This window comes from Danio rerio, chromosome 5 (genome assembly GCF_052040795.2).
Source record: "Danio rerio strain M-AB ecotype USA chromosome 5, GRCz13ab, whole genome shotgun sequence".
NCBI lineage: Eukaryota > Metazoa > Chordata > Actinopteri > Cypriniformes > Danionidae > Danio > Danio rerio.
In genome coordinates, this window is record NC_141025.1 from 34,787,509 (window position 1) to 34,806,368 (window position 18,860).

At 34.4% G+C, this 18,860-nt stretch overlaps 1 protein-coding gene across 9 annotated transcripts in view; it reads right to left on the bottom strand.

Annotated features, from left to right (window-relative positions):
- dab2ipb (DAB2 interacting protein b) overlaps positions 1-18,860 on the bottom strand; it is a 191,903-nt gene that overhangs the window by 56,610 nt on the left and 116,433 nt on the right. For all 9 annotated transcript variants that reach the window (XR_015490298.1, XR_015490297.1, XM_087252099.1 and 6 more), the window contains 1 exon segment: positions 2,164-2,317. Coding sequence is in view for 7 of the 9 variants with exons in the window: in XM_087252099.1 (XP_087108225.1) it covers positions 2,164-2,317 (154 nt within the window). In the remaining 2 variants the exon portion in view is untranslated.

The window sequence follows — 18,860 nt, forward strand, 5'->3', positions numbered from 1 at the left end:
TTTAGGGTAGCATACTGGAAGCGTATTTTACTTTACTTCTAAATACAATTCCAAAATGCAACCTAAACACCACTGTACAGTAGTTAGTGTACAAGAGTAGTACTGATACCACATCAAAAGATGTCCAAAATCTAAATATTCATTATGTACAGTGTATCTTGTTTGGAAAACACTTAAATATTAAACATTTTATTTAAACTTAAAAAAAAAAAACTTAAACTTAAAGTTTATATTCTCATAAAATTCATGTTTTATTTATTTTTTTAACATTTGACACTAGGATTTTATTGAGTTTGTTTAACTAATGCTGGCTTCACGCCCCGAGACAGTCATGCTTATTTTGTGATCCCTTTTCTCTGTTTTTGACAATCTCAGGTAATGTCCTGATTATTTTGTTAACAACATGTTGACTATTTATGCTCAAATACTCTGATGTATGGAAGGAACCTGGAAGACAAATGCATATGAGCTGGAGATTGTCACGTGAAATAAAAACATTATCCAATCAGAAAGCAAACTGACAGAAGATGCATAACAAACACAGCCAAGGCGCTGCCATAGTGACGTGGATTTAGACAGCAGAGATGGAAGATCAGCTTGTCAATTTGTTTATTTATTTATTTGTCAGCCATGTTTATTCTCAAGTCTCAAAAGATTTTGTAAGATTTCATGTGATCACATTTGGGAAAATTTGTTGGGTTGTGTGGTGTGCTGTTTTTGTCACATGGCCACACACTCCATGAGCAAAATGATGAAATCTAGAATTTTTTTGTCCTTGTGTTTGTCATCTGAAAACATTCTAAAAAATGTTATAAGATTTTACAGTGATCTTTTAGTGTGTAGCCATCATAAGATTACACTTTACTGACCAGTATTTTTTACCCCATCCTTGATAGTTTGCATCTTAACCAACCATAAACAAGGCTCGACAATAAGGAGTGCCTGATGGCCTGGGGCCAGCATGTGATACGCTCGGGGCAGTAGACAGGATCTTTACTGGCCTGATCGAGCCAGTGCTACCTTGTCACTAAATTTAAATTTGGCTGCGACTGTTCGTCAATTGCATGCTTTTATAGGGTGCTTTTCACACCCAGATGTTTGTTAGTACAGTTCGTTTGGCATATGTGAATCCAGCAATTGCACTCGGAATGCCGACTTGAATGAGGTGAAAACAAAACCATCCAATGTCTGGCAATGTCCTACTGGCAAATGTGCGTTTCATGTCATATACAAAAGTGAAAGCATGCTGAAATATTGCTAGAGCTGTTTATCTATCATGAAAATTGACAGAAATTACCATCTGATCATTTTTCATATTTTATTCTTATAATATTTTGTATTAGGCTTATTGTTTTATTCATTTCTGCACTGACACATCGACAAAGATCTGCATTGACATGCTTCATGATCTGACTGCAGTCTCTGTTCATGCTATTTTTCTCTATAATTGAAGCCTATAATGCATATTGCTAGCCAACTTCTTTATAAATTGATTAATTTAATAGATCGAATTTTACAAAAACTTGACAACTGAGATGAGTCTTAACTCTCTGATTCATATTTGGTGTTGATGTCTGCAGGCTCAAGATTAAAGTGTACGTTTTTGATTATATATATATATATATATATATATATATATATATATATATAAATTTTTTTTATTCCTCAAATTTAGTTACATCACAGCTGTATTTCTTAAACTGTCAGTTGTATTTAAAGAAAAGTTATGCTGAAATTATGTTTGGCTTTTGACACATTTAAAATATGTGGCAAAGAAATAGCTATTAACTTCTTTTTTTGGTGGGGACAGTGAAAAAATCCTTAGCGATGAACCCTGATGAACAAGAAAAGCCACATAGCACTTTTATTTGTGGACAAATGTCATCTACTTTGGAAACATTTTAAAACAAATAACAATAAACTCCCCATGAAAAATCATACTTATTAAAAAAATCAACACTGGACCTTTAAGATTTGATATTGTTCTTGTTTTGCCTCAATTAATATTATAACTAATTACAAACCAACATTTCTGTTTATTCAGAAACACAGTCTTAGGAATGTACTGCAATATGAAATTTAAATGAATGTGTATTGAGGGTTAAGAGGGATCAGATGAGTGAATAATTAATGCAGTGAAAGTGCATGAAAAAGTATCTATACCTCAAAGCAGTAATCCTGGCCAAGGATGGAGCTGTGCACTGGTTTAATGAGGACCTCTTCCTCCATGCTGAGGTCCAGAGCTTCGACTGCACTGGTGGGACTGAGCAAAGACTCGTGAGAGCGTGACTCCTTCAGCCTGGGCATCAGATGAGACCTGACACAAAAACAAACAACAACCAATCACTCAAGCATCTCCCGCAAAGCTGTTCAGTAAACACCTTTGTTTATATTGAAAACGCAATTAGATCATCTAATGTTTTTATTTATGGCAACCAAAAAAATGCTATCGCTGCCCAAACTGCCTGTTGTAATACGAAGACTTGTTTTCTACCCAAGGACATTCACACAAATGCTGAAACAACTAACTCTGCAGGTACATTTCAAAGATTAAGAGACTTTAGAGTTAAAAAAAAAAAAAAAAACTTTGAGTGTGAAGTAGCACATTTTTTTTCTAATTTCATAGAAATAATTTCCGCTTTGTGCATTACTTTGCTATTTAAACAACAACAACAAAAAAAATATAACTTTTTTCTAAACTTTGAAAAAAGAATTGGAATCATGTCAATTATCACCATGCCTTTGAGTTGGATGTTTAGAAGTGTTGCCAGATTGGGCGGGTCCATTTTGGTGGTTTTGAATTTGATTGTACAGGTAAAAAAATGTCATATGCGAGTTGATAAAATTTGGGTGTTTTTTAATTTATTTAATTTTTATACGCAACTTATTTAACAAAACATAACTTTGTGCTCCTACTCCATTAAAATAGTAATGACCCGTGCATAATGAAAACCATGTGGGCCCACCCGCAAGAGGAAGTAAATAAAAGTTGTATCAAAATCTGACTCACTGGACAAATCTGTCTCCCCTTTGTGTGCACGCACATCACACTGCGTCTGCAGCTAAATTAACAGCAGTTTATCTTACACTTTTATCAATGATTTTTTTCTACAATTGATAGCAAGAACACACATCGAAGCCTTGTACGATTAACAAGCAACACCTAATCATGTTCAAAAGAATTTAAAATGACAAACATAATGAATTTATACCCCATTTCGAAAGTAAAATATACTCTAACATTAAGTGCAGTGTGTGGGTGAGAGGGGGGCAGTGTTTCGATAAGACCTGGTACTGTGACTGCTGGTGTTGGTTGCTGTATAGTTAAACATTATGACAGTTACCAAGTAACTAGGTTAATTTCAATTTAAATTAATTAATTTTAAATAAAATATTAATCTAATATTTTGGACTTTTTTGTGTGTTTTGGACAGCTTTTAGGCTGGAAAAAGTCAGCTGTATCTGGCAACACTTATGTTTAATATTAAACAAGAATTAAATATTAAGAAAAATCAAAAATGTTTTAAGTTTATACTATTATGTATAGTATAAGTAACAAACAATGTTCACAATGTCTCATAAAACACAACAATGATATAATTGCACAAATATTGCACTGCAAAGAGAAAAACTAGTTTTAACTAGTCTATAACTTAGCTATTTACCATGGAATACATGTAAGTGAGATCAATAACAGCATACAGTGCGTTAAAAGACATTAAATGCACTTCTGATTCACGCCAGGTGGTTCTTTGCCTCCGTGTCATGCATTTAACATCCTTTAACGCACAGCAATCTGTTGATTATCCCTTCATATTTGAAATATATAATGCATAAAAGCATAATTACTCATTAAGGCAGACGAGTGAACCAAAGTCTCACTGTTCAGTATGTGTTGTTTGAGCGACGTGTTTATTTGCTCTGATCACTACAGGTGTCATTAACTGAGCTGTCAGTTAACGTTAGCGCTCACAGAAACTGATTAGTGCTCTGACAAGATAATTAGTGGCATCTTCAAACAGCTAATTATCTTCTAATAATCTAAAACAGTTTGGAAAATCTCTGCCATACATTTCACTATCTGTTAACTCAATGGGCAAAAGTCTGGACACAACGCACTGCATCAGAGAAAGTTGTGAGTATTGACATGCAGGTGTGAAGAACGGAGCCAGTAGCACTGGTGTCGCGTCAATTCAACACGTTCCGCATCCATAATAAACAGTGATGGGAGATAGCAAGCATATCATTGGAAAATCCAACATGTTTACAGCTGTAATTAGAGTGGGAGATCTCTTCTAAGATGAAGCCAGTGTTGGTCTGAACTGACGTTAATTAGTGTTTGCTACAAAGCAGATCTGATCTGGGAACAGTTTCACTACTCATCCCTTTATGTCAGCTGGAGAGAGAAAGACGTGCACAGAACACTCTTCATCTTCTCATCTCTGAGGAATACTTCACACAAAAGGGAAGATACTGTCATTATGTACACACACTAATGCTGTTCGACATACCTCTTAAAAACTGGGTTGCTGTGCAGCTGCTGTGATGAATGCTTCAGTAAAATTTGGAATACTAATTAAAATCATTTACTTTGTAGAATACAATGTGTTCAACCTTTATATCTAGAGTCCACACTGACACATTAAATGTACATATTAACATAAAGCCGTTTTTAAGCATGGTAATTAATTATAAAGAGTTTATTACAGTATTTTGTATTTCCCCTACATCACTTATGCTGCATTTACACGGCAGATTTTGATGGACAATTTTGATTTTTTTGATACCCCGCTTGAATCATCTATTAAAAGTGACTCGTAACTGATTGTCTGCATTCGGCAAAGACGCAATGACCAAGAAAAAAAAAAAGAGCAGGCGCTGACTGACAGCTGATAATAGAAGAGTGCTCTTTTCTCCATTCCTGTATTTAATCTGTTCGCATGGTTACATTTTTTAGATTCTTTTTGACATGTTGTTTTACTTTAGTTTATGACATAAAAGTTCTCATTTGGCCATCTTCTTTTACTCTAGGCATTTGTAAAAAAGTAGGCCTCTTAATCTTAATGTCCATTGGATGATTTATTCATCTGATGTATGCAATGGTTTTATATTCATTTATATTGGTTGTGTGGTGGATGTTGCACTCTCTCGCTCTCTCGTCAGTATGCTTTTACTTGTGTTACCTGACAATATAAAAGCTTTTTTAGTCCTTGTAGTATGATATTTAAGGTTTGCTACTCTGCTGAAGTCTGTTTTGAAATGAAAGCCTCAGAGTTGACTTAATTAAATATGGTTTTTAATGATGCGCGACAGGTGAAAATCTGATCTATCTTACACTGCTGACATAAGGGCATGAATCTGATTCATATCAGATAAATTTCTACATATGAATGAGGCCTGAATCTGATTTGAGTAAATCGGAATCCATGTGTTTTTTTTTTCCTGATACACATGCATCTCATGTTCACATTTGATCTGTTCCACATGGGAGAAAAAAAAAAAAAATCGGAATTGAGCCACTAGAACCATACAGTGCAAATCCAGCCAGTGCCCTTTTTTTTTTCTTTCTAAGAGCTAACTTTTAAATATTTTGTTTAACCATTATTTTCACAAAACATCAATTAAAATGTCATTTTGTCTAAAGTTTATATACCAAAAAATAATCTTGTTATGCTTAATTACAACAAGAAGACATTAAATGACTTAAGGATCACAGTCCAGCACTCTAATTCATTAAATTTTTATTACATATTTAAACATTTACACATTTTAAACCTTTAGGCTTTTACATACTTCTTATACTTTATAAATTATAAATTATACTTTTTATACTTCAATCTTTTGAACTTTTATTTTTATACTATTGCTTAAATCACTGTACCTTTAATATTTTAATCATTTAACACATAACCACATTAAGTATGGTCACTCATTAAAAACTATATATCTGTTCTACTAAATGATTATTTGGATTACATTATTTCATATAGTACTTATTTTGAAAAACTGATCTATCTATTTTATTTTAATTATTATTATCATTAATTCATTTAATTATCATTTATCATTAGTAATAATAATAATACTTTTATGACAATAGTTAATTTAAATAGCAATTAGCTTCCAGAATGTGGTGCAGTGGCTCAGTGGTTAACACTTTTGCCTCACAGAAAGAAGGTTGCTGTTTTTTTAGAAATGTGTTTTTATTTTTATTAATTCCATGGTCTAGGATATTTAACATGTCATTCATTCATTCATTTTCTTGTCATCTTAGTCCCTTTATTAATCAGGGGTCGCCACAGCGGAATGAACCGCCAACTTTTTACGACTAAAATTGTAAAAATATTGCACTGCAAAGAGCAAAACTGGTTTTAACTTGTCAAATATATAACTTAGCAAATTATCATGGAATAAGCTGGATAAATAACAGCTTACAGTGCGTTAAAAGACATTAAATGCACTTCCAATTTGCCCCAGGTGGTTCTTTGCAAGAAGGTTGCTGGTTTAAGGCCCGGCTGGGCCAGTTTACATTTCTTTGTGAAGTTTACAAGTTTGCATGTTCTCCCTGTGTGTGCTTGTTGGCAGTTCATTCTAATAAATAAAGGAACTAAGCCGAAGGAAAATGAATGAATGAACATGTGTATTTAAAATGCCAGAGGAAGCAAGTTAAGAACTCTGTAATGGCTCTGAATGGTTTGCTAAATGAATTTACTGATAAACTCAGAGAATGAGGCTGCCACATAAATCTGTTTGACTGATTTATTGAAAAGAATCTGTTCATAAGAGTCACTTGTTTGTAAATCAGACATCACAGCTGCTCTTCTTGTTGAATTTCTCTTGCATGAAAAAAGAGCAGCTTGAACATTTTGCTTAACACTATTTTGTGATTCACAGATTTAAAAAAAAAATAATGAGGGGAAATAAATTACTAAATAATTTAGTCATTTTTATCTATGCCTTTCAATCCGCTCAGCAACTAAACCACACAAGTGATGTGCGATCTCGACTAAAGTAATGATGCTAGTTGTAGACGTCAATCTTTCAACATAAACCTATATTTCTCTTAAACAGTGTCTCACGCAGGGAGACAAATGAAGCTGCTAGGAAGCGACCCACATCTATCTCCATAAACTATCATCATCAACTGTTTGTCGCTGTGTGTTTCTCATAAATTATTTACCATTCTCTATTACCCTCGAAACCTTTCTTCACCTCCCTTCCCCCTCTTCGTTGTTTTCCGCGTTTCTTTTGCTCTCCTTCTTCCTCTCCTCCAGAAAGATCTTCAGAGGTAAGACTATACTCCAGAGACCAGCCTTGTCTCTTAACCACTGAGGCTTCGGAGAGAGCAAAACGAGTGTGTGTCTGTGTATGTACAAACTGCTTTATTTCTGATTGGCTGAGGTGAAACGAAGCAGAGGACTCTGAGAGTAATTGGAGCAAAGGGGATTGTGGGATTGATCCATGCTTGAAGCAACATTGGAGAGACGGAGGATCAAACTAGCAGTCCAAACGACAGGTTTGAACTCCAGCATGGGGAGAAACCAACGTCAGTTTTTCTGACCGGGAAATATTGATGGGATGACACTGGCAGGAAGAGCTGGGAATAGCTGTCAAAAACAAGCTTGAGCGAAAGGATGTTAGAAGAGAGAGAAGGAATGTGCATGTGTTTTGGGGTTTCAAGTGAACCAATCACTTAGTTAACCGGATAGGAAAACTTTAACATCAAAGGATGTTCTCTAAAGATGAGCTTCTGCTTTCTGAATGAAACAGACAGTTTTCTTGAGCAGGACTTAATATGTCAGCTCTTCAAGAGCCAATCATGAGAGAAAAGGGATCAAGGGTGATAGACAGTGAAATACCTCAGAAGCTCTTTCTTGGTCAGCAAGATCGGGAAGAGATCAAGCATTGTTGAAACAAAGAAAGAACAGTTCAGGACTTTCCTTCTAAAACTTTCATTTATTAGAAAATTTTTTAAATACGTTATAGTTAGAATGCACTGAAAATGTCTATGTAACATGAAACAATAATTCAAGTGCAAGGGGCATGCTGTATTTTTAAAACCTTACAAAATATATATATATATTCATTCATTCCTTAATTTTCTTTTCGGCATAGTCTCTTTATTTATCTGAGGTAGCCACAGCAGAATGACCCACCAAAATTATTACATAAATAAAAGATAAGTCAAGATTTTATTAGAAAAGTGTGGTAACCATTTTTGGAACATTAATAAACCCTTATATAACCAGGGGTGCACGTATTTTTTTTGGTCCAGTGAATACCTATAGATGTTGCTTGGTCTTCACACTGTTCATGGCACAGCCATCCTGTCTTATTCGTGTTTAATTTTTGTAGTGGGGAATAATAAGATAAAGGTTTAGAATATTCTGTCATTTGCAATTTGATATTTCTGTGATTCTCACCTACATGGCTCATGTGTAAAACTACATACTACTACTGCAACAACAGTTCTGTTATACAGCATTCTACTAAACAAAACGCTTCGCTTTCAAAAGACACCCAAGACGAGCACTTTCTAATTAGTCCTAATATGATGTAACAGCACATTCTGGATCAGCTTAATATCGCCACTGGGCAAATCGGTGCTTCGAGAGAAGGAGTGCATTCTGGGAGTTAGAGGTGAGCCTAAGCAAGGAAAAGGACATGTTGAGACAAGAGAATCGTGCCGAGGTGTACCCTGCGAGGAATGTGTGTGTGTTTACTTGTCCTTGGGTGTTGAAATAGGTTTGATTTAAAGGCAAGTGAAACTAATAAGGAGATGGATGTAGGACAGCAGCACTTGGAAACCCTCCTCCACATGGTTCACGTCTCTAGAAGGTTAACTGTCACATCAGTCTAGCAGAATGAATGTTAATGTCAGCATTGGAGGCGATGAACGACACCATATGAATGATAATATATTCGCTCGAACTGTGCTGGCAGTGTGTGTGAAAGACAGAATGTATTTTGGCCTGTTAGTGTGATGTTGGAGCGCTCGGTGATGTGGTGTGCATGTTTAATGGCATGTGTTACAAGCTCTTTCATGTTAAGCATTTGAAAGTGAGCATGTGCGAGTGTGTTTAGAAGGTATTACCGCAAAAACTGAACTGCGAACAGCTCACCTCCGACGTACTTATCACCTCAAACAGAGCCGCGCGAACATTCACTTTGCTGAAAAGCGACTGGCCTGTTTGTCCTTGAAATGGAATCCTTTTCATTATACTTTGCCGTGTTTTCCCTCTTTATCTTTCATTTGCTTTTTTTTTTACATTTACCCAGAATCCTCTTCTTCCCAAATGGATTCATCCCCTGTGCACACACACATTTCCACACTTTCTCTGTCTCTGTAAATATTTCAGACACTGCACCAGACACAAGTCACACTTCACCCTTCATTCCCCTTTTTCCGTTGTATCTTTCCATTTCTCCCAGGTCACTTTTTATCTTCAAAAAATATACAAATCAAGATAACAAACCAAGACATTTCAGACTAAGAATAAACCTGAAAAATATGTGATAGATGAAAGTAAAAATGGATTACAAATGGGCCTTTTAATTTCCATGAAAGCACTGTTGAAGAAGATGGAGCTCTATAAATACATGTTTTTGAACTATAAAAGTGAGAGACTGCTTGAAGAAAAGAAGAATACGCTTCCAGGGTGACAGACTGCAGCTAAAATAGTTGCAAGTGCAGCAAAAAAAATAAAAAATACATAAATATTTAGTTTCAGAAACTTTAGGAATAAAAATATTAAGATTTCCTTACAAGTTTTATTAAATATATTTCTTAATATTCTTGATATTCTTTAAACTATTTGTAGAAGAGAAACACAATTCCACTGTTATTATTTTTTTAATGTTAAATACTATAGTTAAACAAATGTTTTTATAAAGGCAACATAAACCTAATCCAATGGTAAACTTATATAATTTTTACTCACTTGGCTAATAGACAGATTAAATCCTCCTAATTAAAACTGAACAAACCACTTTGTAAGCTATATAGAGCCATTTATTGTCTCCACAGATAAACAACTAAATATAACCTATTTTCCTCATAAAACATCAGTCAGTATTTCTGCAGGTTGCACCAAGTTAAATTTAAGATTTTAAACATTTTTAAAAACATTACGAATAAAATTTTAGACTTATACAGGGCTAAATGCTGAGCATGTTTTTTTTAATCCCAGTTGGAAAAGATTTTCACCTATTATAATTTAATAATACAATACAAAAAATAAAAATAGAGGTCAGGTCAGTATCATCAGCAGTAAATAAATGGAGAACTTTTAAACAAATGTTACTGTAAGCAAAGTAATTAAACGCTATTTTTAAATGAAAGTTAAAAGTTTTATTAAGATTGGGATTGTTGGTGATTGTATGAGTGTTGGTGATAGAAGATTACGCTTCCAGGGTGACAGACTGCAGCTTAAATAGTTGCAAATGCAGTAAGTAAATAAATAATAAATAACTATCTAGTTTCAAAAACATAAGGAATAAAAATATTCTGTTTTCCTTACAAGTTTTATTTATTACATTTCTTAATTTTCTTGATATTCTCTTACCTATTTGTAAAAAAAGAAACACAATTCCACTGTCCAGCAAAGAGAACATCTTCAATGTTGAAAACAATGATTTAACAAATGTTTTATAAGGCAACATTAACTTAATTCAATGGTAAACTTTAAAACCAGAAATATACAATATAATTTGTACTCATTCAGCTAATACACAGATTAAATCCTTCTAATTACAACCGAACAAACCACTTTGTCAGCTACATAGTGAACATTTGTTCACGCACTGTACTGTCTAATATAGTCAGAGAACAGACTATGTGATTAAAATCTGAATCTAAGTCAACGAGAGAAACATAACCCGTGGCTAAACAACAAATACATGCAATGAGGTCACCCAGCAATTCTAGACTCAAAATCAATATGTAGCTTTTTATAAAGGGATGAACCAGGAGAGAGCCACTTGTCTTGTTCTTGAAATGCAACCCAAGATTTATAGCCCAGGAGGCAAAAAGACGGCAATCCTGTTGTCTTGAGTGTGAAAAGAGTTCACACTCTGAGCAGTCATGTTAGATCTCCTGCTAAGGGCTGAACAGCACTATCATAACACTAAGTAGCACATTTGACAAATTAGAGGCTGTCTGTGATGCCGTGCCAACACAATGTACAAAAAAATAAATAAAAAATAAATAAATTTAATTGTAAATAATATGAAAATAAAAACTATTAGGCGCAATAAAGTTTTCAATTAGGGTTGGGTTGATAGACGATGCTCTCGTCCATCGCAGATGGCCGACAGACTCCACGATACTGGGCCGGCATCGCGATCCTCCACCCCGGCCCCGTTGCAAATCCACTCACAAAAAATACACAATTAGGCCCCGTTTACACTAATAGGTCTTAGTTTTTAATGCCGTTTTAGAACGAAAACGATCCACATCCACTCTGGCGTTTTACCTAGCATTTCTGAGCAGCCCTCCTTCCACACTACCACTGAAACACAACATGTGTCCTCATACATGCACCTACACAGGCACAGACACACACACACACTGTCATGCGCTCGAGACAGCTGATCCAGGCAGTAGGCTGGTTCAACTGTTAGCTTTCACGCTTGTACTTAGTAATTTTAGCGTAAACCTCAGATACTGTTGGTTGGTTCTTGTTGGTTGTGCACTTTTTTACCAACCAAGTTTGTCGATGCCTTTATAACGTCACCGATCACTCTGCCATTTCATGCCTATTTACGAGTCCTGCAGAAAAAGTGATTGACAGGTGGTAATTATGTGTGTAACTTTGTATCTTTATTCATTTATGATTTGGTTATGTGTAAAACAAAGACCATGCGGGTCAGGTAGTTAAAACGGTAGGCTACAAATAATTAATTCATTATGAATGAATTAATTATTCATAATTAATACACTGCCGCTTATGACGACGATGCTGTCATCCATCGCAATGTTTCATATTAAGACATCGTACGATGCCAAACTGGTTGACATCGCCCAACCTTGTTTTCAATTAAACAATTTACAAAGATATCTATTCCATAATAACTACACACAAAAAATAAAGACTTTTTCTAGCTATAGAAACAAACACATTATTGTTTTTGTTATTGAGTCATTGTAACGGAGTGTTTGTGGCAAAGTGTCTGGTGCATATGAAGAGGAAAAGAGTGCATCTCATAGAGGTGTGGTTTGTCATGAAGCACACTCAAGCAGGGTTATACACCGAATGTGCCTCGCTGTGACTCACATATGACAGTTGGAAATAACACACACCATAGGCACACATACGCATTTTATTTAAAATGAAACTATTCAGATGGCACTCTGTGGTGCGGCAGAAATATGAAGTGTCCTGAGTCATGGCTAGGCCCACATGGATTCTGCGTGAGCAAAGTTCTGCCGAATTTCCCGTAGATTTTTAGCCCATCATTGATTCTGCTTATTTACTTGTGTAATTGTGTGTAAATTTATATTTATTCAGTTTTTAAAATAATTTCAGTAATATTATTGACCAATATGAAAATATTTACATGATTTATTTACAATACAGTTTGCAAAGTAATATTTTCTGTCTTTTAGTAGATATATTTTATGAGAGACTTGTGTACCAAATAAGTGAATCTAATAGGAATTGCATTGTAAACATTGAATACAAGTTAAAAAGGCATTACTTTTTATTTCATATATTAAGGTTTTAATTAAATCCGCAGATTTTTTTTTTTACAAAATTCTGTGCAGAAATAGCAAAAAATGTCCACAGATTTCGTCTGGCCAAAGTCATAGTTGGGTACTGCGAACAGCCACCGACTTGTGGGACTGGTGTGCGATCCCTGATATAAATTTATGTTTAGAATTCTAAAATGCATGACGCTGCGTATCGCGTCGCTGAGTGGTCCATTACAGAGTGGTGCATCCGGTGTGCGACTACCTTCAGAAATGCACAATAGTTTACCATTTACCATTACCACAAACGGGAGTATATTTATTAAAGTCATGTTTGCCATACTCTTAATTATATATATTGAAAAAGGTTTTAGATATGACAAGTTCTTCACACTGACAACTCATTACACTGTGTCCTGTCAACACGTAATGCAACGTTGCAAGATGCAATAAAAGGTATCTTTCTGTCCCAACAATCTGCAACGCCGATATGTGAAATCTCTATTTTAAAAATGCTTTCTATTTCCTCGACATCAGGAGAAGAACAGCATAAACTACTGTGACAATGGTTTCCTCAGGTACAGAATATGTGCTTTAATTAGTGTTGAATGCTCCCAATGTGACTTTAAATACCATTTTACATTACATGCTGACAGCAGCAACAGATAGTTCACCTCAGATTTTGAAAATAAAATGACTTCCAGATTTGAAAATGAAAGTCAGAACTGTTATTCAGTGCAAACCAACAACATCAGTAATTCAGCGGGCTAATATTACTGTTAAAAGAGGTTTAACTATTATTATTTAGATTAAAAGCATTAGGAAGGCAGTTTAAATGTTTCTGTCATGTCACATTGCGTTTGTTGCAGGCAGCCAAATTGCTTGTCTCTGGAATCTTGTTGCGTCACATGTTAAGACACAGTGTTAGAATGAGTTATAGGGCTGTACAGTTACTCCAAGAAAGTTTTTGGAAAACTCAACTAAACCAATTGGGCTAGTTTGTAGATGTTAAAAACACAAGCCAAATGATCCAACTACAAATCCCAGATGATCCCACAGTAAGACTAGGTTTAATAAATGCAAGAAAAACATTACATTAGATCTCTAATTGCAATAAGAGAGTCAATTTACCTGACTTTTATCTGTCAAATTCCCTGACTGTATTGTGATCTTCACTAAAGAAAAAGTTGAATTTCTGTGACCAACAACGATCAGAAAAAAGGCAGCTGTTGAGTTGAGCACTGGGCAGACAAAAAAAAAAAAAAAACAGCCATAGATGGTATTTTAACAGGTACAGTCTGGTGACTGCATTTGACACAAGTAATTGTAAAATAAATGACACTGAAAAGGTCCAACCATGACAATAGGACAAAAAAGTATGGATTTTTTTTTTTATAAATGCAAAATAAAATTTAAAATGACAAGCGGAAATCCCTGATATTCCATGATTTATTTAACAGAATAAAAAATGCCTTTTAAAATTGCATATTATTCCAGAAACTCCAAGACCTGTGGAGATCCTGATTTACATACAAAGATCCAGAATGTGCAAAATACTAAAAAGACGACACAAACCAAATGTACTCAGTAAATGTTTACTTTAACACATCCCCATCCATCAATACATCCTACATCCCCTTTCCTCACCGTGCAGTTACAGCAACCTCAGCAAAGGGTAAAAACACTTCTTACAAAATACAGTTCACAAATCACAAAAACCTTGACAAGACTTGAAAGAAACGGGAGGAGAAAGAGGAAAAGGAAGATGCGCAGGGGCATGCTCTCAAATACACAGGCCATCACAGCTCTTACACACAATTCAGCCTTTCAGAGCGACAACATCACAGGCTCTTTTCAAATGCATGGAGTGTGGGTGTATGGAGCTCACATACAAGCCAAAAGTTAAGGTCATGAGCGCGCACACACATTTCACAGGGTGGCTGGAGACTGAAATGCACACATCTCTACGCTCACCGTCAAGATATTTCTCTGGTCTGGCAGACATGCAAGTTATGTGAGGTCACTGATAATAGTCATAACACAGCCGACACACTGACAAATGTTATTGGCGGGGTCAGGGATGGCACAAGTATCAGAGCTTATAAAGTAGCCAGAATGCTCAGAAAGCTGTATAATATGTTTCAACACTAAAATGTACATATTTCATTTCAAGTTGTGCTAAAGATTTCATGCTACAGTACTTTTAAATACTGTTTAAACAACTATCTGAAAACCCAAGATGATTACCCAAAATTATACAATTTAAAATGTTGCAAAAGACCAATATTTAATAAATAACTTTGTCTCTACTAGTAATTATTAAGTGCATTAAGGTTTTAACGTTTCCATCAATGTAACAGAGAACATAATTTATTAAATTTTCAAATTATTCAAAATGCAACAATTAATACAAATACTAATATATTTTTAAGTGTTACTATACATACTAATACGTTTTGCTTATAATTTATTAGAGTATACTGCAACTTATCTCAAAAAGTTACTGTTTACATTATAATACTTATGATAAATAAAAATAAAACAAAAAGTACAATTATAATAATATATTTGGTCATTGTAGGTGTTTCTATAAAAATACTTGAAAAATGTCCATAAAATTATCAAATATTATTTAGAATTTAAGCAACAGTGTATATTTTAAGCTTTAGGTTATTTAAAGTGAGCACTTACTACACTACCTGACAAAAATCTTGTTGCCTATCCAAGTATTAGGAACAACAAATAATAACATGACTTCTGGTTGTTTTTTGGTATTAGAAGTGGCTTATATGAAAGGCAAAGGCCTCTAGATTTTTATTTTATTTTAACAAAATAAAATATGATCATGCATTTTTTATTATTTAATTAGGAGAGTGAGGTTTGACTTTCCTTAGACAAAATTCTTGTAAAAAATAATGTACTGTATAGAATATAAAGTCATGGTGTAATTAAAAAAGAATTAATAATATTGTATATGACTGAAATCCATTCCAGATGAGCTTGGCTGACTGCATCCATTCGTCTCTGCAATGACTCAGATAACTTATTAATAAAGTCATCTGGAATGGCAAATAAAGTGTTATTGCAGGACTCCCAGAGTTAATCCGGATTCTTTGGAGTCATCCTAATGCCTCCTCCATCTTATATCAGACATGCTCAATAATGTTCATTTCTGATGACCGAGCTGGCTTACCTTGGAGCACCTTGACCTTCTTTGCTTTACGGAACTTTAATGTGGAGGCCGAAGTATCAGAAGGATCCTGCTGAAGAATTTGCCCTATGGTTTGTAATGTAATGGGCAGTGCAAGTGTTTTAATACCTCAGGCTGTTGATGTTTCCATCCACTCTGCAGATCTCTCACATGTTCCCTTACTGATTATAACCCCAAACCATGATTTTCTTTCAACAAACTTGGCTGATTTTTGTAAGAATCTTGGGTCCATGCAGGGTTTAACAGGTCTTCTGCAGTATTTGTGATGATTGTGATGCAGTTCAACAGATGACTCATCGCAAAAATCTACCTTCTGCCACTTTTGCAAATGATCAACTAGATATCAAGTTATTATTTTTGCTCTAACAACTAGAACTGATGACAAGACTTTTGTAAGGTAGTGTAGAAATGTGTTAAAGTATACAGCAATTTCTTTCATTGTTAAAAAAAGCTATTGTTTACACTTTAATAGAAAATTAATGAACAAAAACATCAAATGAATAGTAAAATGGATTCTTTGAATATTTAAAAATATTTCTTTAGAAGCCTAGAATTTTGTGTCCAAACTCAACCAACTATGAGTACATATACAACATCATATAAGCCCAACAGTTGCCAAAAAAGCAAGATGCATCACAAGTTACTGTTCAATGTAGCTTTCATAAGACATTAAATACATTAAACAGTGCATGCTGCTACATCCAAATCACAATGTCAATTAATGCAGTATATGATTAATCATGTAGCCTGGGGCTTCGCTGTCATCACTGTTCCCATTTAGAATGAGAGATAGAGAGAGAGAGAGAGAGAGAGAGAGAGAGAAAGAGAGAAAAAGAGAGAGAGAGAGAGAGAGAGAGAGAGAGAGAGAGAGAGAGAAAGAGAGAGAGAGAGAGAGAAAGAGAGAGAGAAAGAGAGAGATTCATCGCACATCGTTCTTTCGGTGCATGGGTTTGGCTCTACCCTTGAATGGACCGCAACTACAGAAAGGTGAGTGTTTCCATGGCAACAAGTCGACAGGTACAATTTTAGCACCCCAAAAAGAGCACAGCCCATAATGATCTGAGGCGCTTGAAATCATCACATTTATAGAAGATGAAAAAAGAACATTTGCTAAATCTTTGCTGTATATAGCTGTCATTTGGACGGTTCAGAAATGGTTATCAAGCAGTGAATCCATTCTCTATGGAGTATGTGTGAGAGAGAGAGAGAGTGTGTGTGTGTGTGTGTGTGTGTGTGTGTGTGTGTGTGTGTGTGTGTGTGTGTGTGTGTGTGTGTGTGTGTATTGAAAAAAACTGCAGCAGTTTCGTCAAAAACAGTTCAACACTGAGCTTAAACAACAAGACGAGTAAAGGCACACAGGACAATTGATCTATTCTCAAACTGTTAAATTTGGTTCCCCTGAACATTTTTTTGGAGTTTGAAATACTTGTTTAAGGTCAGAGACAGAAAAAGTAGAGAAAGACACAGTTTCATTATTACAGTTTTTTTAAGCTTTCCTAATTATGACTGTAGTAGTTATGACTTCTATAATGGCAGAATGACATGCCTGAATATGTAAAATAACAGAATGAGCGCACATTACATAATGTATACATGCATGCATTTTCCAGATGATTTTATCTAAAGTGACGTTTCGTGCATAAAATGTATTTGTTCACTTAACCATATGAAAACAACATACATACAGTGCTCAGCATAAATAAATACAACCCATTTTGAAAATGAATATTTTCATCTTTCTCAGTGAATATGGTAATATATATAGGTGCATTTAATTATATTTTAGTCACAGAACATCTTTAGAAATGGAAAAAGATAATACAATTAAATTCATGCATACAAACTACAACATTTCAACAAAACTGTATAAATTTTGTTTCTCATTATTTTTTGCTATTTTTGATATGTGGGGGGGGGGGGGGGGTTCTATAGTATAGTAAAACTACTATATTGTAGTTTTATGAGAAGGACATTTCTAACAAAAGATCTTTGTTTATACTGTAAATACGTGCTGCATAGCATTTTAATAGTGAAGTCTGAACTGATGTTACCATGGCCAGATCTCTCATATTCAAATTACAATGAAAGTTCCGCTTTAAAATAAAAAGTTTAAATATAACAACAATGGCATGCTTTTAAATCGGTTTTATTTATTTAGTTACACTTGTTTTTTCATTATTATTATTATTTTTAGCTCAGACATTTCCTAGCTTCCCGCTTGTTGTGTGCTTTTAAACCAGATATGAAAAAAAGGCTGCTTTTTCTTTTTAAAACAGGAAAAACAAGTATCATTAGTACATGACAACAATACAATACAGCTGTTAAAATGTCTATGAACTTTTTCATAAATATATATTTAAAAATCTACTAAAATCTACTAAACTAATCCTACACTGTAATACCCAAAAAGTTAAGGTAACTCAAACCATTTAAGGAAACCGATTGCAACAAACCATTTAAGTTCAAAAACATATATATGAACTTAATCCATTTAAGTTGAAGTAATGAGGTATTTAATTAACTCATTACCTTCAACACTGAGTTCAAACCTCTTTTCAAATGAGTAGAATTAACTTTCAGTAGATTTCGAGCTAACTACACTCATTTCTGTTGTTAAAGTTTACTGTTGGGTTTTACAGTGTAAAACTAAAATGAAAGAATCAATATCAGTTTTTCCTAAAGAAAGAAGAAATTTTCACATTAGATTAGGCATGATCAAGGGTAAAACAACACTGTGTTTGTTCAGTATCTTACACTGAACGTTATAATTTTATATATTTACAATATCCAAGTTTTTATTTTTAAGATCAAAATACATTTATATAGCCCCTGCATAGACAATAAACAAGGAAAACAAAAGTGTATGTACATGAAAACACAAAACAGCTAATAAACTGAGCTATTCCATAAATACTCAACTTAAAAACCACTCATCTGCAGGATTTCATTACATCAAAC